The sequence below is a fragment of the Cimex lectularius genome, unplaced genomic scaffold (genome assembly GCF_000648675.2).
Source record: "Cimex lectularius strain Harlan isolate CLEC.00 unplaced genomic scaffold, Clec_2.1 scaffold250, whole genome shotgun sequence".
NCBI lineage: Eukaryota > Metazoa > Arthropoda > Insecta > Hemiptera > Cimicidae > Cimex > Cimex lectularius.
The window spans coordinates 396,148-422,838 of record NW_019393130.1 but is presented as its reverse complement, the minus strand read 5'-3'; the positions used below and the strand labels follow the sequence as shown (position 1 = coordinate 422,838).

The 26,691-nt window shown below is 36.6% G+C and overlaps 1 protein-coding gene across 2 annotated transcripts in view; it reads left to right on the top strand.

Annotated features, from left to right (window-relative positions):
- Positions 1-17,314: 17,314 nt before the first annotated feature.
- LOC106673964 overlaps positions 17,315-26,691 on the top strand; it is a 42,836-nt gene continuing 33,459 nt past the window's right edge. Inside the window, exon 1 of one of the 2 annotated variants that reach the window (XM_024229911.1) lies at positions 17,315-17,333. Coding sequence is in view for 1 of the 2 variants with exons in the window: in XM_014406376.2 (XP_014261862.1) it covers positions 18,745-18,767 (23 nt within the window). In the remaining variant the exon portion in view is untranslated. Of the gene's footprint in view, positions 17,334-18,667; positions 18,768-26,691 lie in introns of those variants that run through there. The other variant, XM_014406376.2, reaches the window with a different exon arrangement.

Genomic DNA, 26,691 nt, shown 5'->3' with positions numbered 1-26,691 from the left:
GCTGCGCTAACCGCTTGAGCTATACCGACTTCGATAGTTCGATCCACTCGGGCACCAACTCCCCATCTTAACCTACAAACTTTCGAATTTTCTCTCTTTTTGCCATTTTTTGGTGTCGGAGAGGATTGAAGTCACGATAGCTCAAGTGGTAGAGCAGCGGCGTATTTAGCCGAAGGCCATGGATTCAGATCCCGCTCGTGACACTAGCTTTTTCATTTCAACCAAAACCTTACAAAAAAGATTAAATAATTGAAATAAGTATTTTGGTCAATAGAACACTAAATATAATGAATAAATAAGAGGTTTCATCCATGCTTAAATAGTTCCTCCAATCAGCGGGTTCAAGGGAAAGTTCTTTCATCAAATTGATGTGGGTATTACGGCTTCTGTTCAGGAGCCACTCCTTACACCATTTCCTCTTCGATTTTTTGATTTTAATATGTAAATAAACAGAAGAGTAGCACAAGAGATCGTCATCCATTTTGAGAAGGTAATTCACTGGTTGACGTTCGGAGCGACTGGCTGTGGAGCGGTCGTGAATGCCCCCGCAAATTGCAGGCACTCCAAATGGAGCTGTACGGCTTGGCGCGGTTCCATTTGGAGTGATCGTGAATGGCCACCTTTAGTGTGAATGAAGGGGCTTCCAATTCCTCCAAGGAATATCGGGTACTCTGGGGTAGTGCGAATGATACTCGATGTAAGCTTGTAATTTATTAGCGTGATATGGGATAGAGTGAACGTGGAATGCAATTTATTAGCGTGAATGTAGGATTGAGTGAATGTGTGAATGCAATTTATTAGCGTGAATAGCACGGTTTATCCCAAATTAAATTTAATAATATATATCACTGTGGCACTCACTACATATTTAAAAAAGAAAAAATATTTTTTAAGGATCGGCAAATTACATTGGCTGTCGCCAGCCCTTTCTTTCTTCTTCGGCTGTGTATTTCTTTTCTTATCTTTCTCGCGTTTTAAACCTAATAATTTCTTTACAGATGGATTCTCCAGCTAATGTATAATGTTTTATGATATAACTGTCTCTTTTCTTTATCTATTTCTAGTCTGTCTTTACCTCCCGGTCTCGACAATTTTAAGTTAAAATAACACAAATTACAAATACAAATACATATAAACACAGAAACAAGGTAAACGTAAATGATAGTCTGGTTATCATTCATACTACCCCAGTTACTCGACATTTCTCGAGATGATTGGGGTTTTGTCCCCTCCATTGACGCTAACAAATTACATTTCCATAAGAGACTTAGTTCACACTAACCCAGTTTACACGATATTCTCGGGGTAATTGGGGATAAAACCTGCCAGTCACACTAATAAATTACCTGTCCTGATTACACGACATTTGAGAAATGTTAAAAGGAGGGAAAATTCGAAAGGTTGTAGGTTGAGATGTGAAGTTGGTTTCCGTGTGGATCGAAATCGGGATAGCTCAAGTAGTTAGAGTAGCGGCGTATTGAACCGAAAGTCGTGGGTTCGAATCCCGCTCGAGACACCAACTTTTTCATTTCAACCAAATCTTACATAAAAATGTTAATTAATAGAAAGAAGTAGTTTGGTCCACTAAAATATAATGGATTTAATGGATTTAAATAATAAATTACATTCACACATCCAATCATTCTACCCCTGACTATATTACTAAGGTTAATTGTGGATATGTTCATCTATTCACGCTAATGAATTACATTCACACACCACAAATCATTCCACTCTCCAGAGGGCTCGATTTTCCTCGGAGTAATTTGGGATAAACTATGCCATTCACGCTTGTAAATACATGCCTACATTATGCACTTACACACACCCCAGAGTACGCGATATTCCTTGGAGTAATTGGAGGTAAGCTCCTTCATTCACACTAATAAATATCATTTTTACGTATTCATCCATTCTACTCCAGAGTACTCCAATATTCTTCGGATTAATTAGGTATATACCAAGCCATTCACGCTAATGAATTACATTTACAAAAGAGTCTTTGCTTTCTCTACCCCAGTTTACTCGATATTCTCGGGGTAATTGGGGATAAACCCTGCAATTCATGCTAATAAATTACATTCACACATCCATTCACTCTGCGCCACAGTGCTCTATATTATTAAAGTTAATTTGGGATAAACCCTGCCACGCTAATAAATTACATTCACACATACATTCATTCCACTTTCAGTACATTATACCAAGGTGAATCACCATTCATAAACGTAGATCAAACGTAAATATTGTTTATAATAATTTCTGTGTTTTTTTCAACAAAGTAGGATATCGAATTGGATCTACTGGCGTTAGTAGGCTATGTATCAACAACATATATCATCAGACAACAGATGATGATGTGTTTTCTTCTCATGCTTTCCTTATCTACCCTATGCAGCCCGGCAAAACAGAACAATTGATCTCCAGCTCCTCTTTTTTTTTTTTACTTTGCCCTACCGACATTCAGTCAATACCATTTTGTTGGTGACTACGCCAAACGACTCGGGCCACCCCCAAAGGGCACCTCCACATACGCACACTTCTCATTCGGGTATACACTTAATTTCGGCAGCATTAGGAGGATATGGATAAAAACCGTACATGGTCACAGGGGCCCCTGGAAAAGTCCACATCCCCCGCTTTCCGGGGACCATTTGCCCTTTGCATGTAGAGCACCCTCCGGAGAAAACCCGAGCCTGCCAACCCAGCACACCCGGAACTACCCAGGCTCCTCACCACTTAATCAATCAATTAATAAATAAACAATTGATAAATAATCTATAAAAATGTGCCAATATTAACAAACAGCTCCTCATTTTCATTGGTTGTTTTATTGAATAGAATATTGAAACCAATATTGAACCACCTAATATCAAGTTGATATTGTTTGTACTTCCAAACACAGAAATGCTAATAGTATGCGCTGTCTTCAATTAAATTGTTAGTTAATTAAGGTTTTTAGTTGAGACGAAAAAAAGCTAATGGCACGAGCGGGATTCGAACCCACGATCTTCGGCTAGATACGCCGCTTCTCTACCACTTGAGCTATCGTGACCTCGATCCACTCGGACATCAACGGATAGGAAGTTGATGTCCGAGTGGATCGAGGTCACGGTAGATCAAGTGGTAGAGAAGCGGCGTATCTAGCCGAAGATCGTGGGTTCGAATCCCGCTCGTGCCATTAGCTTTTTTCATCTCAACTAAACACCTTAATGAATTGTCATGTATTAATTGGTCTAGCGGACCACGAAAGTAGTGAATTAAACTGTCACATTATTTCGGCACCAAATATATAATTTATTCATTCTATGTGTGAGAACGACTGTCAGAACATGTTGACGTGGGCGAATCTGCACCATATTCGGACTGGAGTCGGCAGTTTCACCCACATGGAATTTTGCAGTTTGCTGTGTTTCCCCGTCTCATACGACCACCGGCCTACACGCTCCTTCAAATCAATCTAAATGTTTTACTCTCAGATCTCAATTTTCTTCGTTAGATTTGAAAGTATTTCAAACTATCTTAAGGTAACCAAACGTGTCAAAACTTTAACGAATTACTTGATATTTCAATGCACAGGTTGTTAGCGCGTGTATGCACTTTTTGAAATTTTCCAACCGTCACCATATCGCGTCCATCGGGTGAAAGCCTGCACGAATGTCCGTAAATTCACCACGTTTTTATGCTCGTAACGTCTTCTGATCCACGGCAGAAAGACTTTCGACACGCAGATCGAGACCGATTATGAGCGTTTTCCGCTCTGTTTGTAAAACTCGGAAATTAGGAAGTTTCGCTTCATTGGGACGATTGACTTCAAGATTGCGGAACAAAGCACATAACCGTGATTCACTTTCTCCAATATTCTTTACATAAAGCTCCTAAAAATAACTGGGCCATGTTTACAGAGAGGTGAACGAGCAACGCAAAGAAAATATGCAGTTAAGCAAAAGTGAAAATAAAACTATTCGATAAAAATAGCTAACCACAACTCTAAGCTTTCACAGTAACCGCACGCTCAATACAGGTAGGGCGTGAAGGTGTGACTTAAGGTGGGTTCTCCTTATTCATACTTCAGAACCGATTGGAACTCATGCCGTGTCATACAAGCCAGACCATGCAATATTTTTGCATTCACTAACCTCAAAAGTGACATTACAACGATTCTGACTTTCATAAACATTTCAACTGCAAGTCGAGAGAACGATTACGAACATATAGAATGAAAGATAGAAAACATAAATCATAAATATCAATGATTTTTCGTGCTATAATATTTTACGTTTGTGCTGTAGTTACTTAACAAATTATCGTCGTTATTTGGTTTGGTTCTTTTAATTTTTATTTAAACAGACGCGGCAAATAACCTTGCATAACAGTTCACGAACGTCGTCTTTATTCCCAGGCCGAAGTAATATAACGTTTATAACTGCAAAAAAAAGTAAAGTCCTAAGGGTAATTTTTTTTCGCATACGAGTTAACGTAGCTCAATGTCGAAAGGTTAGACTTAACTGTACACGCCACGACTTAATATAACTGATCGAGCAGTTTTGCTTTTTAAAGTACGCAATCTACATGCTGAGTGGGATGCAAATTGAGGGGAATATCGTCATTATGCGGCTAATTTCAGAGCCGAAAATATCGACCGACTTTAAATACTGCTTCTAAGGGGGTGTCGTCTCGTACTGATGGCACCGTGGTCCGCAATTTATCCTTATCACCGAGTCCTCCAGGACTTTTGGATTCCAAACTTTTGACTAGATAAAACGCAACCGAAATATGGTCTGGACCCAAAAACATACATAAAAATTAATAAATATTAATTGAAATCGTAGGCAATTTGGAATCGTGATGTGTTTTGTAGTATTATTTGTCATGATCATGGGTAATGGGTTGATGATGGCAACAAGACAATTTAGAAGGGTGGCTACTTGATAAGTAAATAAAAAAGTATGCAATTTTTATAAAACTCAAAAAGAAAAAAATCCTTTTCCTGAGATGTAATTTTGAGCTCAAATCGGGTTTTATGTCTTAGATGTCTTTGTTGCGAAGTTAAAATTTAATTAATTGTTATTTTTCAAAAGGTGGGGTTGAGATGTCCGAGTGGATCGAGCTCAAGTGGTAGAGTAGCGGCGTATCTAGCCGAAGGCCGTGGGTTCGAATCCCGCTCGTGACACTGACTTTTTTAACTCAACTCAAAACCTTAATTAATTGAAAGTTAATAAGTTATATTTTAAAAAAAATCATTGAATCAGTTCATGCAGTAGTTAATTGATAAACTGCTGTATATACCTCAAAAGGCTCAATTTTTCGGGCTAAGATTTCCGAGATAGAGATTTTTTTTTTAATTTTAAAATTTTAAAAATAATTGGGTTTTCAGGATGCCCGGTGAAACAGCGGGCTTTGACGTCGGTTACAAAACAAACTCGGCCTTTTCGCTGAATCCGCACCCTTTTGAAAACGGTTACGTAAACCGTAGACGTGGATTACGGAACCGCCGCGCCGGTTGTATTTATGCACTTTCGCCGCACCTCGTACTCCCTATTAAGCCGCAACGAGCACCGACGAGGAAGACGTGCTTCCGCGCCTTTTTCCCTCAGTTTCCGTAGAGGAAACCCGACGAAAACCCTTCAACCGGAGCCTCTCCGATTAAAACTTCATCCATCCTCATCATTGTTGTGAACGAAACACGACAAAAAATCGGGCTATCAAATAAATACAAAAATAGACAGTCTAAACCCTATAATGATAATATTAGGCGATAACAAAAACTAACTGATTTCGTTTATAATCGCTTATCTAACTATTCATATTTACTTCTCGTTCAAAGTTTATATTCCTTTATCTTCACTTAAAATGATTCCTTTTAACCAATTAGGCTTCCAACCCAATCAACCATCAGCTAACAGTCAACGTTCAAAGTTCTTGACACAATTAATTAAGGTTTGAGATAAAAAGTCAGTGTCACGAGCGGGATTCGAACCCACGACCTTCGGCTAGATACGACACTACTCTACCACTTGAGCTATCGTGACTTCGATCCACTCGGGAACAAACTTCCCATCGCAATCGCACACCTTTTGAATTTTCCCTCCTTTTGCCATTTTTGAAAAGGTTCAAAAGGTGGTTGTTGACACAATTTCCCCTTCCAGAGAACAAATAGTTTTGAGTTTCTGGATGTGACCGAGGCCTGTTGATAGGGTCTGGAACTTAGTACTCTATAAACTTAAATTATCTTCTCCTCGTTGTCATATCCTAGAATCATATCATTGCTTGAGAACGACGTGCGGCAACGAGTATTTCAGCCGGCGTTCCACAAGGGTGCGTTCTAGGTCCCATCCTTTCTACGACTTGTAGTGCTTACTATCTCAATACCATCATTGCTATCGATCCTATCCAACCAACCTCCAACACCCAAGAACAGCATGAGCTATCAAACACTGGTACAAAACGTCTATATCAAGACAAGGAGGTATCGTCTTCCACTCAAGTCAGATTCTTAGGTCCTAGAAAACAGACTGATATATAATCCTAGCACAAGACTTTAGAGACAACAACTCAATTGAAGACGTGGACATCTACGTAGACTTTAAGCACTGAATTCTGTTTTGACCGTCAAAACACAACTAACTAACATGACGAGACCGTACTGCGACCACAATAGACATACGGAGTTAAACTGTGGCATCCAATACCCAACGAATCAATCTTCCTAAACATAAGTCCTCAAACCTTCTAACTACGACATTAACCTCACTATCAACTACTTCAACCTTGTCAATGAACTGATCTGAACCCGTTTCCGAAATTTCCGAAAAATCCGACACTTCGATTTATAAGAATCTTAATCCCTTACGTGGAGTGCCAGTGTTGCCTGGTTCTCTTAACATGTATAGTTGTAGCCATAGTGTTAGTGTTGTAGCCGGGGGGAAAAACGCAAATATTTGTAATGAGTACGAATAAATTATTATTAAACAAATACTCACGTTTTATGTATTAACAAAGAGAGAAACGTAATTGACGACTAACATGTTCAACTAATGGTATTATTATCTTTAAAATTAATGTATGCATTTCAACAGTGACACGTACGGAAGATTGTCAAATGTTGGACCGTTTTACAAGATTGTTTTGAATTATGAATAATAGCTCTTCAAGGATGTGTTCTATTTGCGCAGAGTGGCACGGAACCAAATGAAATGGTTCATCTTCAACGTCAGTCTTAGCGTCGGTTTAAGACCATTTTCCTCTCGGTAGTCAAAACGGACTTAAACGTATCAACGTGTTTGTTCCTGGTTGCAGTTTGTTATAAAAATGCAAATCGAAAACCCGGAAATCAAACGGAGTACAAACCAGACCGATTATCGAGCGAGAGACGAAAGAAAAGTATGAAGATGTGCCTCGACTTGAAAGGAACTACCATTTGTATGCAAATTTTAAAATTGCCCGTTCGTTGCAGGTGTATTGTCAAAGTTTATGCTTATAATTTGACAATGACGCACTGCGTAAGATTTCAGTGGACGAAATTTGAATAACAGTGTTTACCTAGTTGATCTTTCAAAAATTAAAATTTTGATTTTCTCTCCCAATTGTCTTTCTGATTAATTCTATTTAAAAGGGAGCGCCATTTAAGTATAAATTAGCCAATCACATCTACTACGGGCATACCAAAATGGACAATTGTGGATGTACCTCGCAACAGAAAAGCCCCTGCAAGCAGCTTCTCCAGGCTTAATGGGAAGTCAGAAAAAAGTATCGAGACAGTCGTCCCCAAAGGCGCGTTCTCACGATTTAACTCCAGTTGAACAACAAAAATTGAAACAGTTTTTGTTAAACCATTGAATGATCTTTGTTTAGATGGTTCTGACCATTTTAATTTTTTTCTCTAAATCAGCTAGAAAGAGTGACAATTTCTACTTACTTTAAGATAGAGTAGTTTTTTATATTCTCCTATTTGTATACTAGTCAAGTGGGTGCCTTTTTTACTAAATGAATTTTCTTACAAAATTTTAGAGGATTTTGCAAATCCCAAAGTGCAAAAAAGGTGAAATAGTTAATTTAAAAAAAATTGTAATGAAAAATTATTTTATATTTAATAAATTTACTAGTTTTCGTGGTCCGCTTGACCAATTAATACATTTCAATTTATTTAGGGTATTAGATGAGATAAAAAAGTCAGCGTCCCGAGCGGGATTCGAACCCACGACCTTTGGCTACTCTACCACTTGAGCTATCGTGACTTCGATCCACTCGGACACTAACTTCCCATCTCAACCCCACCTTTTGAATTTTCCCTCCTTTTTGCCATTTTTCAATAGCTCAAGTGGTAGAGCAGCGGCGTATTTAGCAGACGGTAGTGGGTTCGAATCCCGCTCGTGATGCTGACTTATTTAACTACTCGAACACCAACATCCCATCTCAACCCCACTTCCCAACTATTTATCCCAACTAAAAACCTTAATTAATTTAAAGATATTAATTGGTGAAGCGAACCACGAAAACTAGTGAATATAATAAGTTAAAATGAAGTATACTTCACTAAAGCTCTCCGTGGCCATTTCATTTGTCGCCGAGAATCAAATAGATTTCACGACATTTGAAAAATGGCAAAAAGGAAGGAAAATTCAAAAAGGTGGGGTTGAGATGGGAAGTTAGTGTCCGCCTGGATCGAAGTCACGATAGCTCAAGTGGTAGAGTAGCGGCGTATCTAGCCGAAGGTCGTGGGTTCGAATCCCGCTCATGACGCTGACTTTTTTATCTCAACTAAAAACCTTAATTAATTGAGAGTTATATTTAATTATAAAAATTTTGTGAGAAGAATGGATGCCATATACACTGGCAGAGATAAAAATTCACCCAACTGTTTTTTATTTGTTTTTTTCATTTTCTAGTTAAAAGAAAATTCTGCTCTTAATTTGTTTTGTTGTTTTTATCTATAAATATTTGTTTATGCTATGTTTTAAATTGGGAATATCAATTAGGCGTAAACACACATAATCCTTAATCCAAAAAAATGATAAAGGATTTTTTCAATGTTTAATTTTTAAGTAATTTAAAATGTTTATTCAGTCTCATTTGAATTCTGAAGCAATAAACTGTTTAATTTTACTCTTTGTTTTCTTCACTTTAAACTTAAAATGGAACTTAATGCTGAGAATATTGCGCGTGGTGTGGCACTTATTGATGATAGACGTTTCATCAAGTATGCGACTATTGCCATCGGAGTCCCCTACGAAACACTGCGAGACGCCGCTAGACGTTTTCGAGAATCTGGGTCCTCCCATAGAAGGCCCGATTCTGGACGCCCTAGGGTGAACGAACCACAGGGCGTTTTTTGACTTTGAAAATTTTGCGAAACTCGCACCTTACTGTTTTTCAAGCGATTCATTAGCTCCAAGTTCGAGGTGTCCAAATTTCCGAAGGCACTGCTCGGAGAAGAATAAATCAGTAAGGACCGATGGTTTTTCGCCTAGTAAGAGGACCAGAATTGACAAGAACACGCCGAGATGCACGGCGCCCATGTGCTTGTGTGCACAGCCACTGGTCTTTGGACGATTGGTCTGCTGTACCTTTTACAGATGAGCTTAGATTTGTTCTACGATCTCCAGATGGACGTGAAAGAGTGTGGAGAAGGCGAAATGAAAGCTACGAAGCCTGTAATGTTTCCAAGAGTCAACATTTTCAACGTAGCTCAGTGATGGAGTGGGCGGGAATTCCAATGGAGAGTCGGACAGAGTTGGTTGTTGTTCGTGGAGGGTCTTTGACGGCCACTCGCTATGTGGATGAAATTTTCGAACATCAAGCCTTGCCTATCCTCGATGAAATCAGCGATAATCTAATGCAAGATAATGCGCGCCCACATGTCGCTCGCAGTACAAACCTACCCTCAACAACATAACATCGGGGTCTTAGTCTGACCAGCGCGTTCTCCAGACTTGAACCCCATCCAGCATTAATGGGATAACCTCAAAAGACGAATAAGACTACATCCATCACTTCCTGATACACTCCACCATCTTGAAAGGACTCTTCGTGAAGAAAATGGGCTAACCTCCAGGAAAAAGACATTTCCAGACTGGTAGAAAGTATGCCGAGGGGTGTTCGAGATGTAATTATGGCAAGAGGAGGAAATACGCGATAGTGAAATATTAATTAAAAATCTAAAACAAAATTAAAACTAATTTTATCTGTCCGTCTATTTTTAAATTTTTTAATATTTTTTTCATTTATGGCTCAGAAATAATTAATTTTCGCAGGTCTGTTTCGATTTGTAAGCAGGGCCGATCACCTATGTCAGATAATTATACGGATACAAATGGATCTTTAATAAATAGTCATCTAAGCGTATACGGCAGAAGAGTTATAACACATATCAATATCTTGTAAATAAAGTTTAACAAAATGTGTTCGACTTGAATTCAAGAAATGTGAAACGGCTAATAAACAGGTCATAAAAGGTCTCCGTCGAACATACAGCTGTTTTAAATAATAAAAGGGAGATTAAGTCTGCGTCACGGCATCGCCTGGGCTTGTTATCGTGCCATGTCGCCGTTGTTCTCAATTAAACAGGAAATGTTCATTTCTGGCAAACGGAGACGGGTTTCCACTGCACAAGAATGAACTATATTTTTCATAGCTGCGCGACACATTCGATTTGGAGATATTAGAAGGGTAAAATCGGTTCGCAGCCAATGGTACTCATATAAGTTTAAAATTTCCTCGAAATATTTAAGTATACATACATAGGGAAGGATGGGTCAGAATTTTCCTGCCTATTTTGTAGGAGATTTGAGTCATTTTCATCAAATTTAATCGTAATTGCTAACTTCACGTCAAATGGCATTCAATAAGGCCAGTTGGGTTTTGAACCTTATCCCTGGATTTTATATGAAAAGCTAAGATTTGATAACTCTTTATTATCTGGCAAGAGAACAAACGGGGATTTTTTAAAATAAAACTTAGCATTTCGAAACTATAAACTACAAACTTTAAAATACAGGGGCGTCGGAGGGCGCAACGGTTCGGGCGTTGACACGGCGCTCATCAATTTAAGGTGAAGGTCCCGGGTTCGATTCCAGCGCCCCTGCATTCGAACCCGATATATTTACAAATGGGCTTTTTTTCAAAAACACCGGCAGCCTGAGGGTTGATATAAGCGAACCTACATAAAAAAAAATAATGCGTTACTATGTTTAATTTTACAGTTGATGTATTTCCGCTTTTTCTTCATTTTTACTACGTGTTATATATGTACAATTTCAGCAATAACTTGGAAAATACATATCAACCCTTAACAATTTTTTTTTCTTTCCCCTTGACAATTCCAACATCTTGATAATTCGAATTTAGTTTTGTGGTCCTTCGGGTTTCAAATGATCAAGAGTCGACTGTAACAAGAAGCGCTCATCAATTTAAGGTGAAGGTCCCGGGTTCGATTCCAGCGCCCCTGCATTCGAACCCAAAATATTTACAAATGGGCTTTTTTTTCAAAAACACCGGCAACCTGAGGGTTTATGACCTCTGCTGTTGCAAACCCTCGTTAAAAAAAAAAAATTAAAATACAATACATAATCTCAACCAAAACCTTAATTAATTTAAACGAATTTATTTGGTCAAGTGGACCACGAAACCTAATAAAATACAATACATAATTATTATCTGACAGAATTATGTAGTAAAATAAGTCAATGCCAACCTCAGTTGAAAAACTTCGAAAAGGAAGAAAATGATTGTCAACCCATCTCCCCTGACTCTGTCGTTCTGAGCACCGGTGGACAGTGGTTAAAAGGAGCAAATCTTTACGCAAAATAGGCAGTTCGAATATGAATTGTGCATAATAAATACCAAACCAAATGTCTGTTTTTTTAACCTTTTGCCATAACTTTGTCATTTTTTGACCTCTTCAAAATCCGATTGCACCGTTGTTTTCTGCATAAAAAATCCTTTAAAATTCTGCGTCAGGATGTATAGGTTCGGATTTGTAATTTTGAAGTTGAACCGGGCCTAAAGTATTTAGTATAATCTTTTTCCAAAAAAAGTTCAAAATTTGAAAATAGACAAAATGCCGAACACTTTTTTTTTATAGCGTGATTGGTTCAAGCGAAAGTCAGCAGGGCCATCTAAAAAGAGCACCCTCTGCTCTCTCTGTGTGTGTGTGTGTGTGTGTGTGTGTGTGTGTGTGTGTGTGTGTGTGTGTGTGTGTGTGTGTGTGTGTGTGTGTGTGTGTGAGTGTACAGAGCCTTAAATGCATGTGCATCAAAAACATATTTAAAAATTATAAAAAATTTCATAAAAATTCTCATTGATATTGAACATGGCTTCGTTTACCTTCGAAACATTTAAAGCCTATAACAATTTTAAATTGTCATGGTAAAACTTTAGATTTGGGTTGTCGGTTACAAAAGAGTAAAAAAAGTTGTGATAAATTAAATTTGTTTGTTCGCCATGTTGCACGGAGGAAATGCTCAAGTTGCTGCGATGCATGAAAGATTTATGTAATTCATTAAGCAAGACTTCGGATATATCTGGACAAAGACTTTACTCTGAATAACGCTCAAAAGGGCAAATTTTCAAAGGGGCAAAAAATGTAAAAAGCGTTCCACGATTTATTACACAGGGACAAAACGATGTTCTATTTATAATTTTTTTACGAGCAAAAAACTCGTGTAAATCTCAAATTTGCTCAAATATAGCTGAGCGTCTTTTTCAGCAATGTCCTAGTTATAGAGCTCCAATTATTGCATTTTTCACTTAGGAAATAAAGTAGCGCTGTAACCTTAAACTTTTATTGGTGGGTTCCAGAAAAACATTTTTTCATGTAAATAATATACGCAAAACTGCATGTCAAATGTATTAGAAAAAAAGTTCATGCACTGATTGACAAACTGAGGGATGGTACAGTTAATTTGGTCTTCTTATCTTTCTGTTGGGGAATGAATTTAGAATTATTACAAATCTTTCCTCCACTGCGATCTATATCTATTGTGGAATGCTTATAAATTATAGCCAAAAGTTGGAAAGTGCACCTTTCCTTATAATAATAACAACCCGGTGCCCCTGCCCCTTCGCCGATCTCTTTTGGTTTGACAATTGTACCAAAACCGGCCAAAAATTCATAAGGGAATATGCCGATGTCTCTGGTTCCTCCTGACGGAATTTGTACGTTTCACTCTTTATTTTGCCCATTTCTTATTACGCCCATTACCACCTTTCTATAGGTGCTATTTAATAATGCAGTGGCCTGCATAGAGATAGGGATAGGGATAAAAGAGGCGGCCACAAGGCCTACTGAACCTCGACCTGAATAGATCTAATATGCTTTTCTGTTATTTATAACTCACAAGCCAGCTTAACGTTATTAACCAGGCTCCACTGGTTTGCCAGCAGTTCCTTGGTGTAGGATCTTGCTTGCGGTTTTTCTTGTTCTAGTTGCAAGAACCACCACCTGCATAGACCATCACAGAAACATAAAATGAGTTCTGCGGTCTCCTCCTCTTCCTGGCAGTATCTGCACAGTGTTTCTTTTATCTGTATTCCTATCCGGTGCATGCGCTTTTTTTAAGTGGCAGTGCCCTGTGAGAAGCCCAACCAGAATCCTTCGGTTGCGGTTGCCTTCCAGTAATTCTTTTGTAAGTTGCGTATGGTCCTTCTGTGAATCTCTTCGCGTGCCTCATACCTGTGGTATTGTATACTCATTAAGGATCCAGTTTAAGATGCATCCTCTTTTGTGGCGGGCTGTTAGGCCGCAGTAGGGTTCTGGGCCCAGAGAGTCCTTGTTGGCTCCCTTTTTGGCCAACATGTCAACCTTTTCGTTGCCTCTTTCCCCGAATGTCCAGGGACCCATGCCATCAGGGGCAGGTCATTAGTGTCGCTGACTTCCGTCAGGGCCTCCATGCATTTTCAAACATTCTTTGCTTTCGCCTCACATGAGTCTAAGGCCCTAGCTGCCTGGCTGTAAGAGAACATGGCTATCTTCTAGGAATGTATTCCTAGCCTTTTTATTTCTCTGGCGTATTGTTCAATCGGTATGATTTCAGACTGGAAAACTGTAGCATACTTGCCTAGGTTTACCGTCAGTTCGGTCTTGGGTTCATCCCAAAGTCCCCAGCTCCAGAGCCCTTGTCGGTTTTGGAGCCGTCATTATACCAGTAGGAGTTTGCCTTTAGTGGTGTTCCTTTGGCCCATTCTTCCCGTTCTTATAATGGCCTGTATAGAGGGCCTATAATTTATACATGCACCTTCCTGAGAAGTGATTATCCACCTTATAAATCTACTAGTTTGCCTCATATCTGGTGCTTTTGTCTAATGTTTGAGGTGTTCTATCTCAAGCCATTCTAGTTCCAACTTAAGTACACATTCCGATGCACTCAGTATTGATTCTGGTCGCGTGGGCCAGAGGACTACCACTTTAGTTCGATGGAACTATTATACGACATAGCGATATAGCTAAATATCTGGGAATGACCTTAGATGCTAAGCTGAGATGGAAAGTACACGTGTAGAAAAAAAGGACGTTGGTTTAAGGTATAGACAACAATGCTGGTTGATAGGACGTGGCTCTTACCTTGCAATACGAAATAAAATATTATTATATAAACAAGTCATAAATCCTATGTGGACATCTGGTATTCAACTATGAGGTTGTACCAAACATAGCAATATCAAAATACAAACACTCCAAAATAAAAACTTACTTAGCATGGTCAATGTACCTTGGTACATAAGTAATAAGGACTTACATAGGGATCTTAAGATCCCTGAGGTCACTGCGGAAATACAAAGATTTGCCGCCAAACACCAGGTTCGCCTCAGCCAGCAAGAGAATGTGGAACCAAACTCTGACATAACCGAAACACGGTCAGAAAATTAAAAAGAACAAAGCCATATGAACAGGTTAAAAGTGAATAGTGAAATGTAAATCTTATTGTACCAATGGGTTTATAAGAATGTAAACATTTATTTATTCTATTATGTTATTGTAAAATTAATGGTCTAATAAGACCAGTTTTAATAAATAAATTTAATTTTAAAAAATAGACAGTTAAAGGATTATTATTATTTTTGCGAGGGTTCGCAACAGCAGAGGTTATATCAAACCTCGTGGTGCCGGTGTTTTTGAAAAAAAGACTATTTGTAAGCATGACGGGTTCGAAAGCGAGGCCGCTGGATTCGAACCCGGGACCTTTACCTTACGATGTTGAGCGCCATGCCAACGCCTAAAACCGTTGCAGTCACCGACGCCCCCATTATTATTATTTTACAATTAATTTAATTATAAGTTATTTAATTATTAACCAATTCTTCACTATCAATAAACCACGTGGTCTGTTTAACATGATGAGTTTTACGTCATAAAATTGTACATCCAACCTTGAGATACTTAACGTACATTAATGTGCTAAAGAAACCGGCCTCCAATAATGCGTTTTGAAAAACAGCGGACACACACTTTTAAATAGACACGGTAAAAGTGTAAATTTACAAAACAAATTTCACCGCTCTTGATGAAAAAGACTAATAATGTTGTTTGTCCGTTTTGGATCTTTACAGAAAATCTTTTTTGGAAATAGTTTCCTTCTATGTTGACGGCTCTTTTCAGATTGAAACCGTTAACCGAAAATTTGAATTATTTCAACGCTTTTATCATGAAAATTATCAGATACGACTACTTAATGAAAAAGAAAACTTCTTTCAGCCTTAAACACTAATAAATTCTTTATTTGGGTTCTGTACGTAAAATCTGTCACCAGATATTTATTCGCGATTTCATAGTTTTCACGTAACGTTTCTCTAATGGCCCCTGCGTTCCGAGATTTCTATTGCACAAGTTATTTTTCAAAAACATGCCAGTATTACGAAAATCGTAAAAAAGGTATAAAATCGTCTCACGCCAATCGTAAAATTGCTCCTAGATCCGTGATTATTTTGCATCATTGCCAGAAATTCAGTCTAAATTCACACGACCGATCCTGGGAAACAGGTTTTGTTCAACTTTCAATGTTGGGCCTTTTCCTGAAGACATTCACAATGTGACAGTCAATCGGTAATGTGGTGAACAATAAAGTTGGTATTTGTTTGATCCTAATGCCTTTTCATGTACAAAAGCACCTTGAATTTTACTTTTTGCCGTAAATCCCAAAGAACGTGGGTTACGTCGGATTATATGAAAAACTTACATAAATTTTACCTAAATTAATTATATTACACTCATCGGGGCGTCGGTTAAGGCAACGATTAAGGAGTTGGCACGCGTGATCATCAATTTAAGGTAGCGATCTCTGGTTCGAATCCAGCGGCCCTGCACGTTTTTCAAAAGCATCGATCCCCGAGTGTTGAAATTACTTTCATTATTTTAATGCCTCTCGTTTGAGAAAAGTAAACCCTCAGTATTTTTATTTAATTATTCAAAGCCGCGATGGCTTTTTGATGGTGTATCAGGTAAATTAAATTTTTGTCGGATTGTGGTTCGTGCCCAGGGTTATTTATAACGGGGCGCTGTGGACGATTTGCATCGCAAACCTCGGATTATAACTAATTTGGCCGTTGTGGCGTTACAAAATGAACACTTGCGTGACAATGATCACTCCAGCTCAAACTTTCCTAGCAATTCTGGAGCGCACCTTTGAAAATAATCACCTCCGAAAATCGAGATTCTATCGCAGCTGAGTTTTTACTCATAAAATAAACCAAGTGAGGTTGGAATATATTTGCCTGCTAACATGGAATGGAATTGATTCAAATATACATATTTTCAGCAATTAATTTTCAAAATTTATGTTATTTAAAACCACCCTAATAAATATACAAAGCGAGGGTTTATGGAAGGGGGTTTAGGTACCTTAGGATTTAGGAATCTTATTACAGAGATCATCATCGACCTACATAACAAAACGAGATATTAAAAATTTTCATTTAAAGTTATATAAAAAGCAATTAACATAAAATTGATTTCCTGGAAATCTGTCACATAATAAACTGCTTTAAATTTTAGTTAAAAATATTTATTTCTAAAGAATGCGAGAAGAGTAGAGGGTGGAGATGACTGTATGATGACTCGGTAACCTTGCTAAATTTTGATATTTAAATCCCTGATAAAGGGGGATATATTTCTCAAAATTAATTTTTATTTTCTTTCAAATTGTCCTTATGCGTTATTTTTATTTTATTTTTTATTTCTTTACTGCAAAATTATTCTATTGATAAAAAATAAAATAAATATCTATACTAATTAAAAAGAAATTTAACTTGTCTCTTTTACCTTGAAAACCAGTTCAAGTAGTTAATGAGTTTGTTATTTGTTTCAGAACGATCTCCAACTGGATAACGCGTCACAGATGGTAAACAAAACGTTTAAGTTGAGAAATAAATAAATAATCAAATAGGGAAAGAAAGACAAAGACTCAATTATTGTAAGGAGAGATAGGGAGGGAGAGAGAGCGAAAGAGAGAGCAAGTGAGAATGAAAGAGAGAAAGAGGAAGTATAAATATTAAATACAATAATAAATTAAAAAATAATAAAAAAAGAAGGCGTGGAAGTCGAGTCGGAATCTAAATTTTGAGGTACTAAACTTTACTTAATCTAGTCTAAGGCGAACCCTACCTAATCTAACCTAAATTTTAACTCTACCAAACTTATTTAGATAGTCTCTAACCTTAAACATATAATAACATAATCTAAATCTAACGCTACATAACTTAACCTAATCAGTTTCTAACATTAATCTTAAGCGGCCCATAGACGATCAATATTATTGCACAATATTTTGGGTTGTGCAATTTAATTGATCGTGTGTAGATGATATTGAAAGTTGTGCAATACATTGCATGATTGACGAAAAGTTGAAAATATATTGTACAACCTGTAAAATATTGCAACGTCTGTTGGCATTATTGCGCAATATCAGTCAGTTTGTGAAGTATCAAGAAGTGCACAAAATTGCACAAACTTCAATATCGCCTTCAAACTATTCAAGTTCAATGCACAAACAAAATTTTGTACAATATTATTGAACGTTAAGGGGCAACCGTCAAATTATTGTGCAATCTATATTGTACAATAATATTGACCGTCTATGGGCCGCTTAAAGCACAAAACAAATAACTATCCTCTTGTTTAAAATTCGAAAATAAACTGAAATGAGGAATATTAAATAACAGACTTCATTACATATTATCAAAACCATAAACTTTTATCTATTCGAAGTTATCTTCTTAAGTTTTATTTTTATCGCCGATATTAGCCCCGAGGCATCTTTCGGTCTTTATGTAACTAGCAATTCTAGATCTTCCCGTTCACCTTGGGAAAAAGTTACTGTTTCATAAAAAGTCGTCCAGGGTTGTGTAATTCCAATAAGACAGGATTTTCGCGTATGTGGGGAAAATAAAGGTGAGCGAGTTGTGGTTCGACCCTCCTCCTTCGCCGGTTCAAAAAAGAGAAAAATGATAAATTAACGGGTAGTACAAAGGATTAACGGTGTGCATTTTTCTCTGAGGCCGTTTCAATCTGTTGAACAACTTTCCGTTTCTCGTCCTATTCCAATGAGTCGAAATGTCAAGCCATCGAGTGGGCACGGCTGCACAAGTCGACCTTGTTCCGACTCCCTCCAGCTCGCTTTATCAACCCTTTCTCGATCTCCTTGGGTACCGGTCGACATTATGTGCAACACAAAAAAATCAAAATAAATTCCGGGATCAGACTAATCGAGGGAAGAGAAGGGGCATCATATCTCCGGTGGGCTTTTGAGAAGGATGCATCTATTGAGTACTCCAAGGTATTTAGCCTGTATATTTCGATACTGGAATGTTAACCCCAAATTTATAATAAAAACAAACACACCGCTCACACAAGTAACTCGTTTGAAATTAGGTCAGTAAGTTCAAAGATTAACGTCTTGAGAAAAATGATATTTGACGTATAATTTCACGCGAAACGTCAAAAAGAGTGTTTTTTAAAATTTGATGAGAAGTGATAAATTTACAGTACAGTACAAATACATCTGAATATTTACTTGTTTTATTGAAATCGGCCATCAAACTTGAAATGTCTGTCATTTATTTATTAAAATGCCCAATTTAAAAAAAAAATAGCGCGTCCCAAAATTTTACAGTGAATTTCACACAAATTAACCATGGTCCCATTCTCAAACCTTTCGCAGATATTCACTACATTTTATATTCTTTTCAACCAACTACGGTTTTAGTCAAAAATCATCTCGTAGCTCCTGAAGTATTCATTTTTTGGGGAAATCGAAAAAAGAAGCATCGAAAAGAGTTCACCAATTTTCGTGGTCCGCTTGACCAATTAATATCTTTAAATTAATTAAAGTTTTTAGTTGAGATAAAAAAAGTCAGTGTCACGAGCGGGATTCGAACCAACGACCTTTGGCTATATACGCCGCTGCTCTACCACTTGATCTATCGTGACCTCGATCCACTCGGACACTAACTTCCCGTCTCAACCTCACCTTTTGAATTTTTTTGAAAAATAGCAAAAAGGAGAGAAAATTCAAAAGGTGAGGTTGAAATGGGAAGTTAGTGTCCCAGTGGACCGAAGTCACGATAGCTCAGGTGGTAGCAGGTGGTAGAGCAGCGGCGTATCTAGGCCGAAGGTCGTGGGTTCGAATCCCACTCGTGACGCTGGCTTTTTTTATCTCAACTAAAAACCTTAATTAATTGATTGAAAAGAGTGTTAAATTACCTTTAAGAGATACCCTTTTTGAATTTTCAATTCTTCAAACACGAAATCTTTCAAAAAATGCTAAATTAAATTTTTTTTTACTGTTAACTTCTTTTAAGATTTTAGAAGACACAAGCATTGTTGGCATGTATTTCAGCTTGAAAGACGGAGTGGTACTTCCCCAAGAAGTTTGTTTGGTCTTATTTTGGGCGTGTACAGAAAAAGTGAAATGGTAGTCGTTGGTGGACTTGGTTGCAGGATTATTTCAAGTATGATGATGATGATTAAAAAGCTTCATTAAAAAGATTCTTTCATTTGTTTTTCGGTCATCTGACTACCACATCATTTTACCAGATTTTATCCTGAATTCTCCTTTGTAGTCTGTCGAAACTTTATAGGGTGTTATAAAGTGATAATATTTATTCAAAAATTAGGCCAAAATTTACGTGTATGGTAATGGCAACGTTTACGTCGACAATTATATCGCACTAAGATGGAAAAAAAGCTACATGATTTAAAAACTAGAAACAAAACACGTCGTTGCTTGACACAACACCAAATACACAGGTTGAAAAATGGAAAAAAACAATAGAATACATGACGCTTGTGGAGTCTCATCTCGGGTAGCATATCCTCACTGAGTTGGTCTGTCAAACAAATTTCGCCATCTTCAAACTCTTTTGATTTTAATTGGAACACGAAAAGAAAAAAAAAATTCTGATTCCATCCAAAACTTTTAGAAAGGAAATCATAGAAAAGAAAAACATTAACTCACAAAACTTACTAGTTTGAGCAAAAATGGGAAAAATTCAAAACGTTTTTCTTACTAAGTAAAAGAGATCCTACACAGGTAGGTCTAGGAGCTACGTGTCGGAGCAGAGCCCTAAATTCTAAGTAGATTTTTATTTATTTATTATTTAGAAACGGGAAGCAATTTTGAAGAAAATATAAACGATTAAATATGTGTCTTTAGACCATAGATATATGCCTTATGTAACTTTTTGAGTGAGCCCCCTCCCAAATATTTTTTTTAACAAAATTATTTTGGCCTATTTTACTAGATCCGCCTTTTGTTTTGTGCATTTGTGCTCTTTTTATGCATCAAGTCTCATTTAATACCGTCCTGCACTTTATTTTCTTAGCCAGGCAAAAAACCGAATGGAGTAATATATAATTTCATTGAAATACAGATATTTATGAAAGGTATTGGTTAAGATAAAAAAGTTAGTGTCACGAGCCGGATTCGAACCCACGACCTTCGGCTAGATACGCCGCTGCTCTACCACCTGAGCTATCGTGACCTCGATCCACTCGGATATCAACTCCCCATCTCAACCCCACCTTATGAGTTTTCCCTCCTTTTGCCATTTCTCAAATGTCGTGCAATCTATTTGATTGAGAGTAGCGGCGAATTTAGCCGAAGGTCGTGGGTTCGAATCCCGCTCGTGACACTGACTTTTTTTCTTAACCAAACCTTTCATAAATATTAATTAATTGAAAAATGTTAATTGGTCCACGAACTGTAAAGGATTTAATTAAATTCATTTTTTCTCGGCTTCTGGGGCACATTGCCAAGGACGGTCGTACACGTGTGCAATATTTTTCGACCTAGTATCACCTACAGAATTCGCCAAGGATTGGCCTAATCTTGACTTCTGGGAGCGGTAGTATCTCAGGGCAGCGTACTTAAACCGATCCTTTACTCCTTTACAATTCAAAACTACACCTTCACCCTTTACCATCCTTTGCCGAGACACAGGTGTACTATCCTCGGAGGAACTTCAGCCACATGAACTGCAAATAGCTGAATGGAGAAAACACTGGTGTTTAAGGCTCAAAAGCAAAAATCACCCATACATTGATATTACCATCACAAAAATAGACTGCGTCCGCTACCTTGGACTAGACTCAAGATTAACCTGGAATGAACACACATAACTAAAGCAACATACATTAAACGTTCAAACGTTTCGGACTACTCTACAGTTTATCATGCAAATCTAACGATTCAAAGAACAATGTACAAAACAATCTTAAAACCAATCTGGACGGCCTCGAACTGTGGGGCACAGCCAAATCTTCCAACGTCCAATGGATACAGTCCTTCCAATCCAAAGTCCTCAGAATCGTCGTCAATGTTCCTTACTGCCTCTCCAACCACACCCTTCAAACGGCCTCAAAATCCCTTCGTACAAAAAATTATCCCACAACATTTTCCACTTTCCAATGTACTCTTGAGCTGAACTATTCCAGGAAACTAGACAAAATATTACCTTAGATGCCATTTGTCTTCGCCGGATAAGAATTGGCGGTTTTTGAAATGAACAGTGTACTTATTATATGAGAATTTGGACGGTTGTCAGGAGCCCGAAGAATGGAGGAGAGTTATCTAATTCTAACAAATCACTGGAGTATTGAAAATTTCACAGATCCTTTGAATTTGATGATATAATTAAAAATGCTTGCATTATTAAAAATTTTAGACGATGAAGTCAATATTACCCGCTTTATAAGGAAAATGATCTATGTTTCCAAACACTTTCCAAATTTTAACTATGTGACTTTCCGTGTCATTAAACGGAAAAGGAAATTGAAAAAAAAATCATCATTCTTTCCTGTATAAACAGAAAAACATGTTTGCTCTGTTCAATTGTGACAGTTCTACCTCAGAAAATTGGTTTTGCCGCATTTTCAAAGTCTTCGTCGCTCAATTGAAAAAGTTTAGCCATGTTATTAAGTAGTGAAAGTTAAACTTGTCTTTTTGAACTCAGAAGAGAATTTATCGGTCATACAAGCCGAGTTTCGTCCTTGCGGTCCCGTTACCAATGACGAAGAATCGGTCACCCGAGTCCTGTTTCTCGGCAACTCCTCATTTTCCCCCTGACCGCAAAACCGGCAAAGCACCTCGGAGGTTGAGGTTGGCCAACACTTGTCAAAACTTGTAATTATCAGTAGAAGGTGACTGTTAAATAGAGTTATTACGCAAACGAGTGTCTTACTAACAAACCCACGATCATATTGCACTGGGAATGAGAACTATGCACCTGACACTTTCGATCATATGAAAACGTAGCCTGTTTATACCTGTATCAACCAATTTAACATATTTAAAATTTATCCATTATAAGCCTAAGACCTCTTGGTCCTTTGGGACGTTCGACGCTTCCTTGTGTACCCGTAATGCATAAACGAGTCTTTTTTTCATATATTTATCTTTATAAATACCTCTTAATTTAAACAACCTTAAATGGTCTAATAACGGAGATAGTCTCTTAAATGGAAATATAAAAGATAGCTAAGTTAAAAAAGTCTCGATGCCATAACGAGCAGTTTGACTTCAATTTCAATGTAAATTACGTTTAATTATCCAAGTTTTGTTTACGAAATGAAGCCCGACATTGTATTCAAAACGGGTCATATCGCTGTTCAAACAAAATAATAGCCGACCTTCGCCACCGCCGTCCACTTCCTGTATCTAAATACAACGACAACAGTATTAAAAAACAGGAATATTTTTTGCTCGACAGCTTGACTGATCCAAAAATATGATTAGCATTAACTTCGAAATTCGATCCCCTTCCTGACAGAATTTTAAGATTTATTTCCGCTTGTTGTTTTAAAAGACGTTTCGAGTACTTAAAGTTGTGTGTTTATATTTTTCTAAATAACTTGTATACATTTGAAGACGACCCACATGTGACAGGGTTTTAACTGTGGGTCAATTTTCAAGAGCCCCGCTTATGGTCCTGAATTATATTGTTAAAATTTCTTCAAGGAAACCTTCAATGATTTGTTTTCGACAAAAGATTGTATGTTCGTTCTTTAAATAACGGACATTATTAGGGTGAAGAAAGTTTAAGCTGCCATATCCTGTTCATTCATTGTTGATGCAGGGCTGATGAGCAGGACTGAATTGAATAACTACCAAAACCAAATTACCATATCCTGGTCAATTTTTTAACCATCATGAATTTGATTTGAGTCAATTGATTACAAACGCTTTTCTGATATCTAACTGTTAAAGAACAAACTATTTGACTTTACAGATTTCAAAAAATAAGACTTGTGTGTACTTACATGGAGAGGCTAAGGACGTGAACGAAAACCGATTTACATAAACATTTTTTTTGGTTATACTAGATCGAAAAAATAATAGAACTTTCCAATGAGCATTAGCAACCGAGATTTTAAAGAAAAGTAATTTACATGGTTGTTTTAATACACTTTTGTACTTTCACATATTTAAATGTTATTATATATAATTTTTTTTAAATGATCTTATGTTCCCCATATTAGCCAGGGTACAATATCATTTATAAACAATAGTATTTGATGGAGGAGGATGGACCAGAAATTCCAGGGTCGATGGTGGAAATCGAACTCACGACCGCGGGGTCTGACAAGCTAACCAATCGGCTACGCGTTCATTCGTTCTATGACTTTCAAGCCCAATAAATTTATTAACCCAAACAAAAAATAGTTAATTTTGGGCAGGATTAGCCGGTGGTAGTTTTTTCCTCCGATGTCCTGTCGCTCGGTGACGAATTATGCATTCCAATATCTTACAAGGACCAAACTAATTTGGACCAAACTTTTTTGGTGATTCTATACTCCAAAATATCGGGCACGTATCCGCCACTTCATGTAAATAGGACCTGGTTTCGCAACAAAAAAAAAAAACGATGAAATTTTCCGTTTTTTAATATTTTTATTTCGCCGTTCTACTTTTCTAACCAACTGAATATATTTGTAATATAGATAGCGATAAAAATATAGTGAAAGCCTTTGTTGATAATTGAGAATAAATAATTCCATAAATACCCCCACATTTCCAATTATAAATATAATTATTAATAAATTGACTTAATGGCACTTTTTCAAAATCTAATTTAAGTCGCAATTAAATGATCATAAATCGTTATTTAGAGATAAAAATTTTTTTGATATATTAATTTCAATGCTAGTTAACATAAAAACCAAAATGCTCTACGAAATATTCTAATGTGGTATGATTTAAAAAGATAAATCAACCAAATACTTTTTTTATATTTTAACACACATTCTGTAAGGAAAGTAGGTCAGAAAATCGTCAAAATTTTGATTTGACCTTATTTTTGTGCTGCTAGCGTTGTAAAACCCTCAGTTACCGACTTTCGCGGAAATCGGCGTTAATTAATTATTTAACTGATAATTTCGTCCGCCTTTCTGCCTGACTGACATTTGAGAGCATATAATTTTTCTCAATGCTGATCCTATATGGGATATAATTTTCATGTTGATAATTCGTTTTAAAAAAATTGCCCAGTGAATTTATAACTATTATCAAAAATTAAAATCGGACTATTATTTCCATTAAGAAAACATGTAAAACGGCTAAATAAAAATATTAAAAAACGAAAAATGGAAGCGTAAAAAAATTTTTGGTGAAACCACCATTCAAAAGACGTGTCGAATACGTGTCCGATATTTTGGAGTGTAAATTCACCAAAAAAAGTTTGGTCGGATTCAGTGACCCACGAACCGAGCGACACAGCAAAATGGGCCAAAATGTTTTTTTTAACAAGAAACTAAGTGTATTCATTTTTTGCACCCTCAAAAAACCTCTGAATCCAAATTTTTGAGAAAATAATTTTTTCGCTCAAAATATTCGGCTTCCAAAAGTGATGTTTTTTTTAAACGATAGCCAAAACTTGCGTAAATAAATTATAACCGGAGAAATAAATAGAACGTTTGAGCAGTTTTTTATTATAACTTTCTGTTATTATGGCATAATAACAAAACATTTTTGGCATAGCAAGCAAGAAGAAATATTCTACCTTCCAACGGTTGTATAACCGTTCAATTTGGATAAAATCCAGAGGGGTTATGGATTTTTAAGTGGAACGTCGGACATAAGCCAAACAAATTTACTTCCGGCCGCGGATCAAGACCAAAAACCCTATTTTTTATTATGATAAAAAAATCATATTTCACGGGCTTAAAGTGTTCTTAAAACGAATTTTTTTTTAAATTTATAAGTTCTGTTGTCCACTTTGCTGAAAGCGTTTTTTCGATTTTGTAACTTTTCTAATATCTAAATCTCATCTAATATTTTAATTTTTTTATCGTAGAAAAAATCAAATGATAACACGCGAGCATAATTGAATTCTAATAGCGCAAACAAAAACAAAAGGCCATGTCTTTTTAATACTCACACAAAATAAGAATGTTGAGAGAGTTTGGGGATGAAGGGTTGAAATGGAGGGGAGAGAGAGAGGGAGAGAGAGAGTGAGAGAGAGAGAGAGTTTAGTACATAATAAAAAAGATTAACAAGCGCTTTAGAGGAAATGTATACTTATGAAAGCACCTCAAAATCATACTTCTCTCTTAAGGTAATAGTAATAAAAACAATTAAAATTTGTACTATCGTTTAATATGGCATTCTGTAATCGCCTTGCTTCTGAATAATCGAAATTTTTTTAATGATTTGTTTAAATGTCCCTGAAGATCGTCAGATGTTTGCCAAAAGTCTAAAAAAATGACAGTAGCATGTTAAACCTTTACTCGTTTTAGAGAAATAATAATTTTTAAATGTATTTGTGTTTTTGGAAATTAAAAATGGCAATAATCTTCATAAAACATTGAAATCGACCAGTTTAGTTATGTAAGGAAGTCGGAGTACCAATTGTTAGTATTTATTTAGAAGAAAAAAAGACCAAGATCTAAACAAAACAACACAAGTCAAATGAAACCAGATCAAAGCATAGAAGAAGTTAGAAAATAAATTTTCTTGCAAAAAAAGTACAGAATAAAAAAGTAAAATAAATTACAATACCAACTATTTGAAGAGTAAAAAAATATATACAATGTTATATGTATGTATATTACTAATATATGTAGTAAATACATAAAAGTATAACTGACAATTATAAAATACAATTATAGGTCCTGTTAAAAACCTATTAATCTCAAGTATTCATAAATGTCTATATTTCAAAATGATAAAACTGTTAAAACTTAATTCATTTTGAACTTAGAAT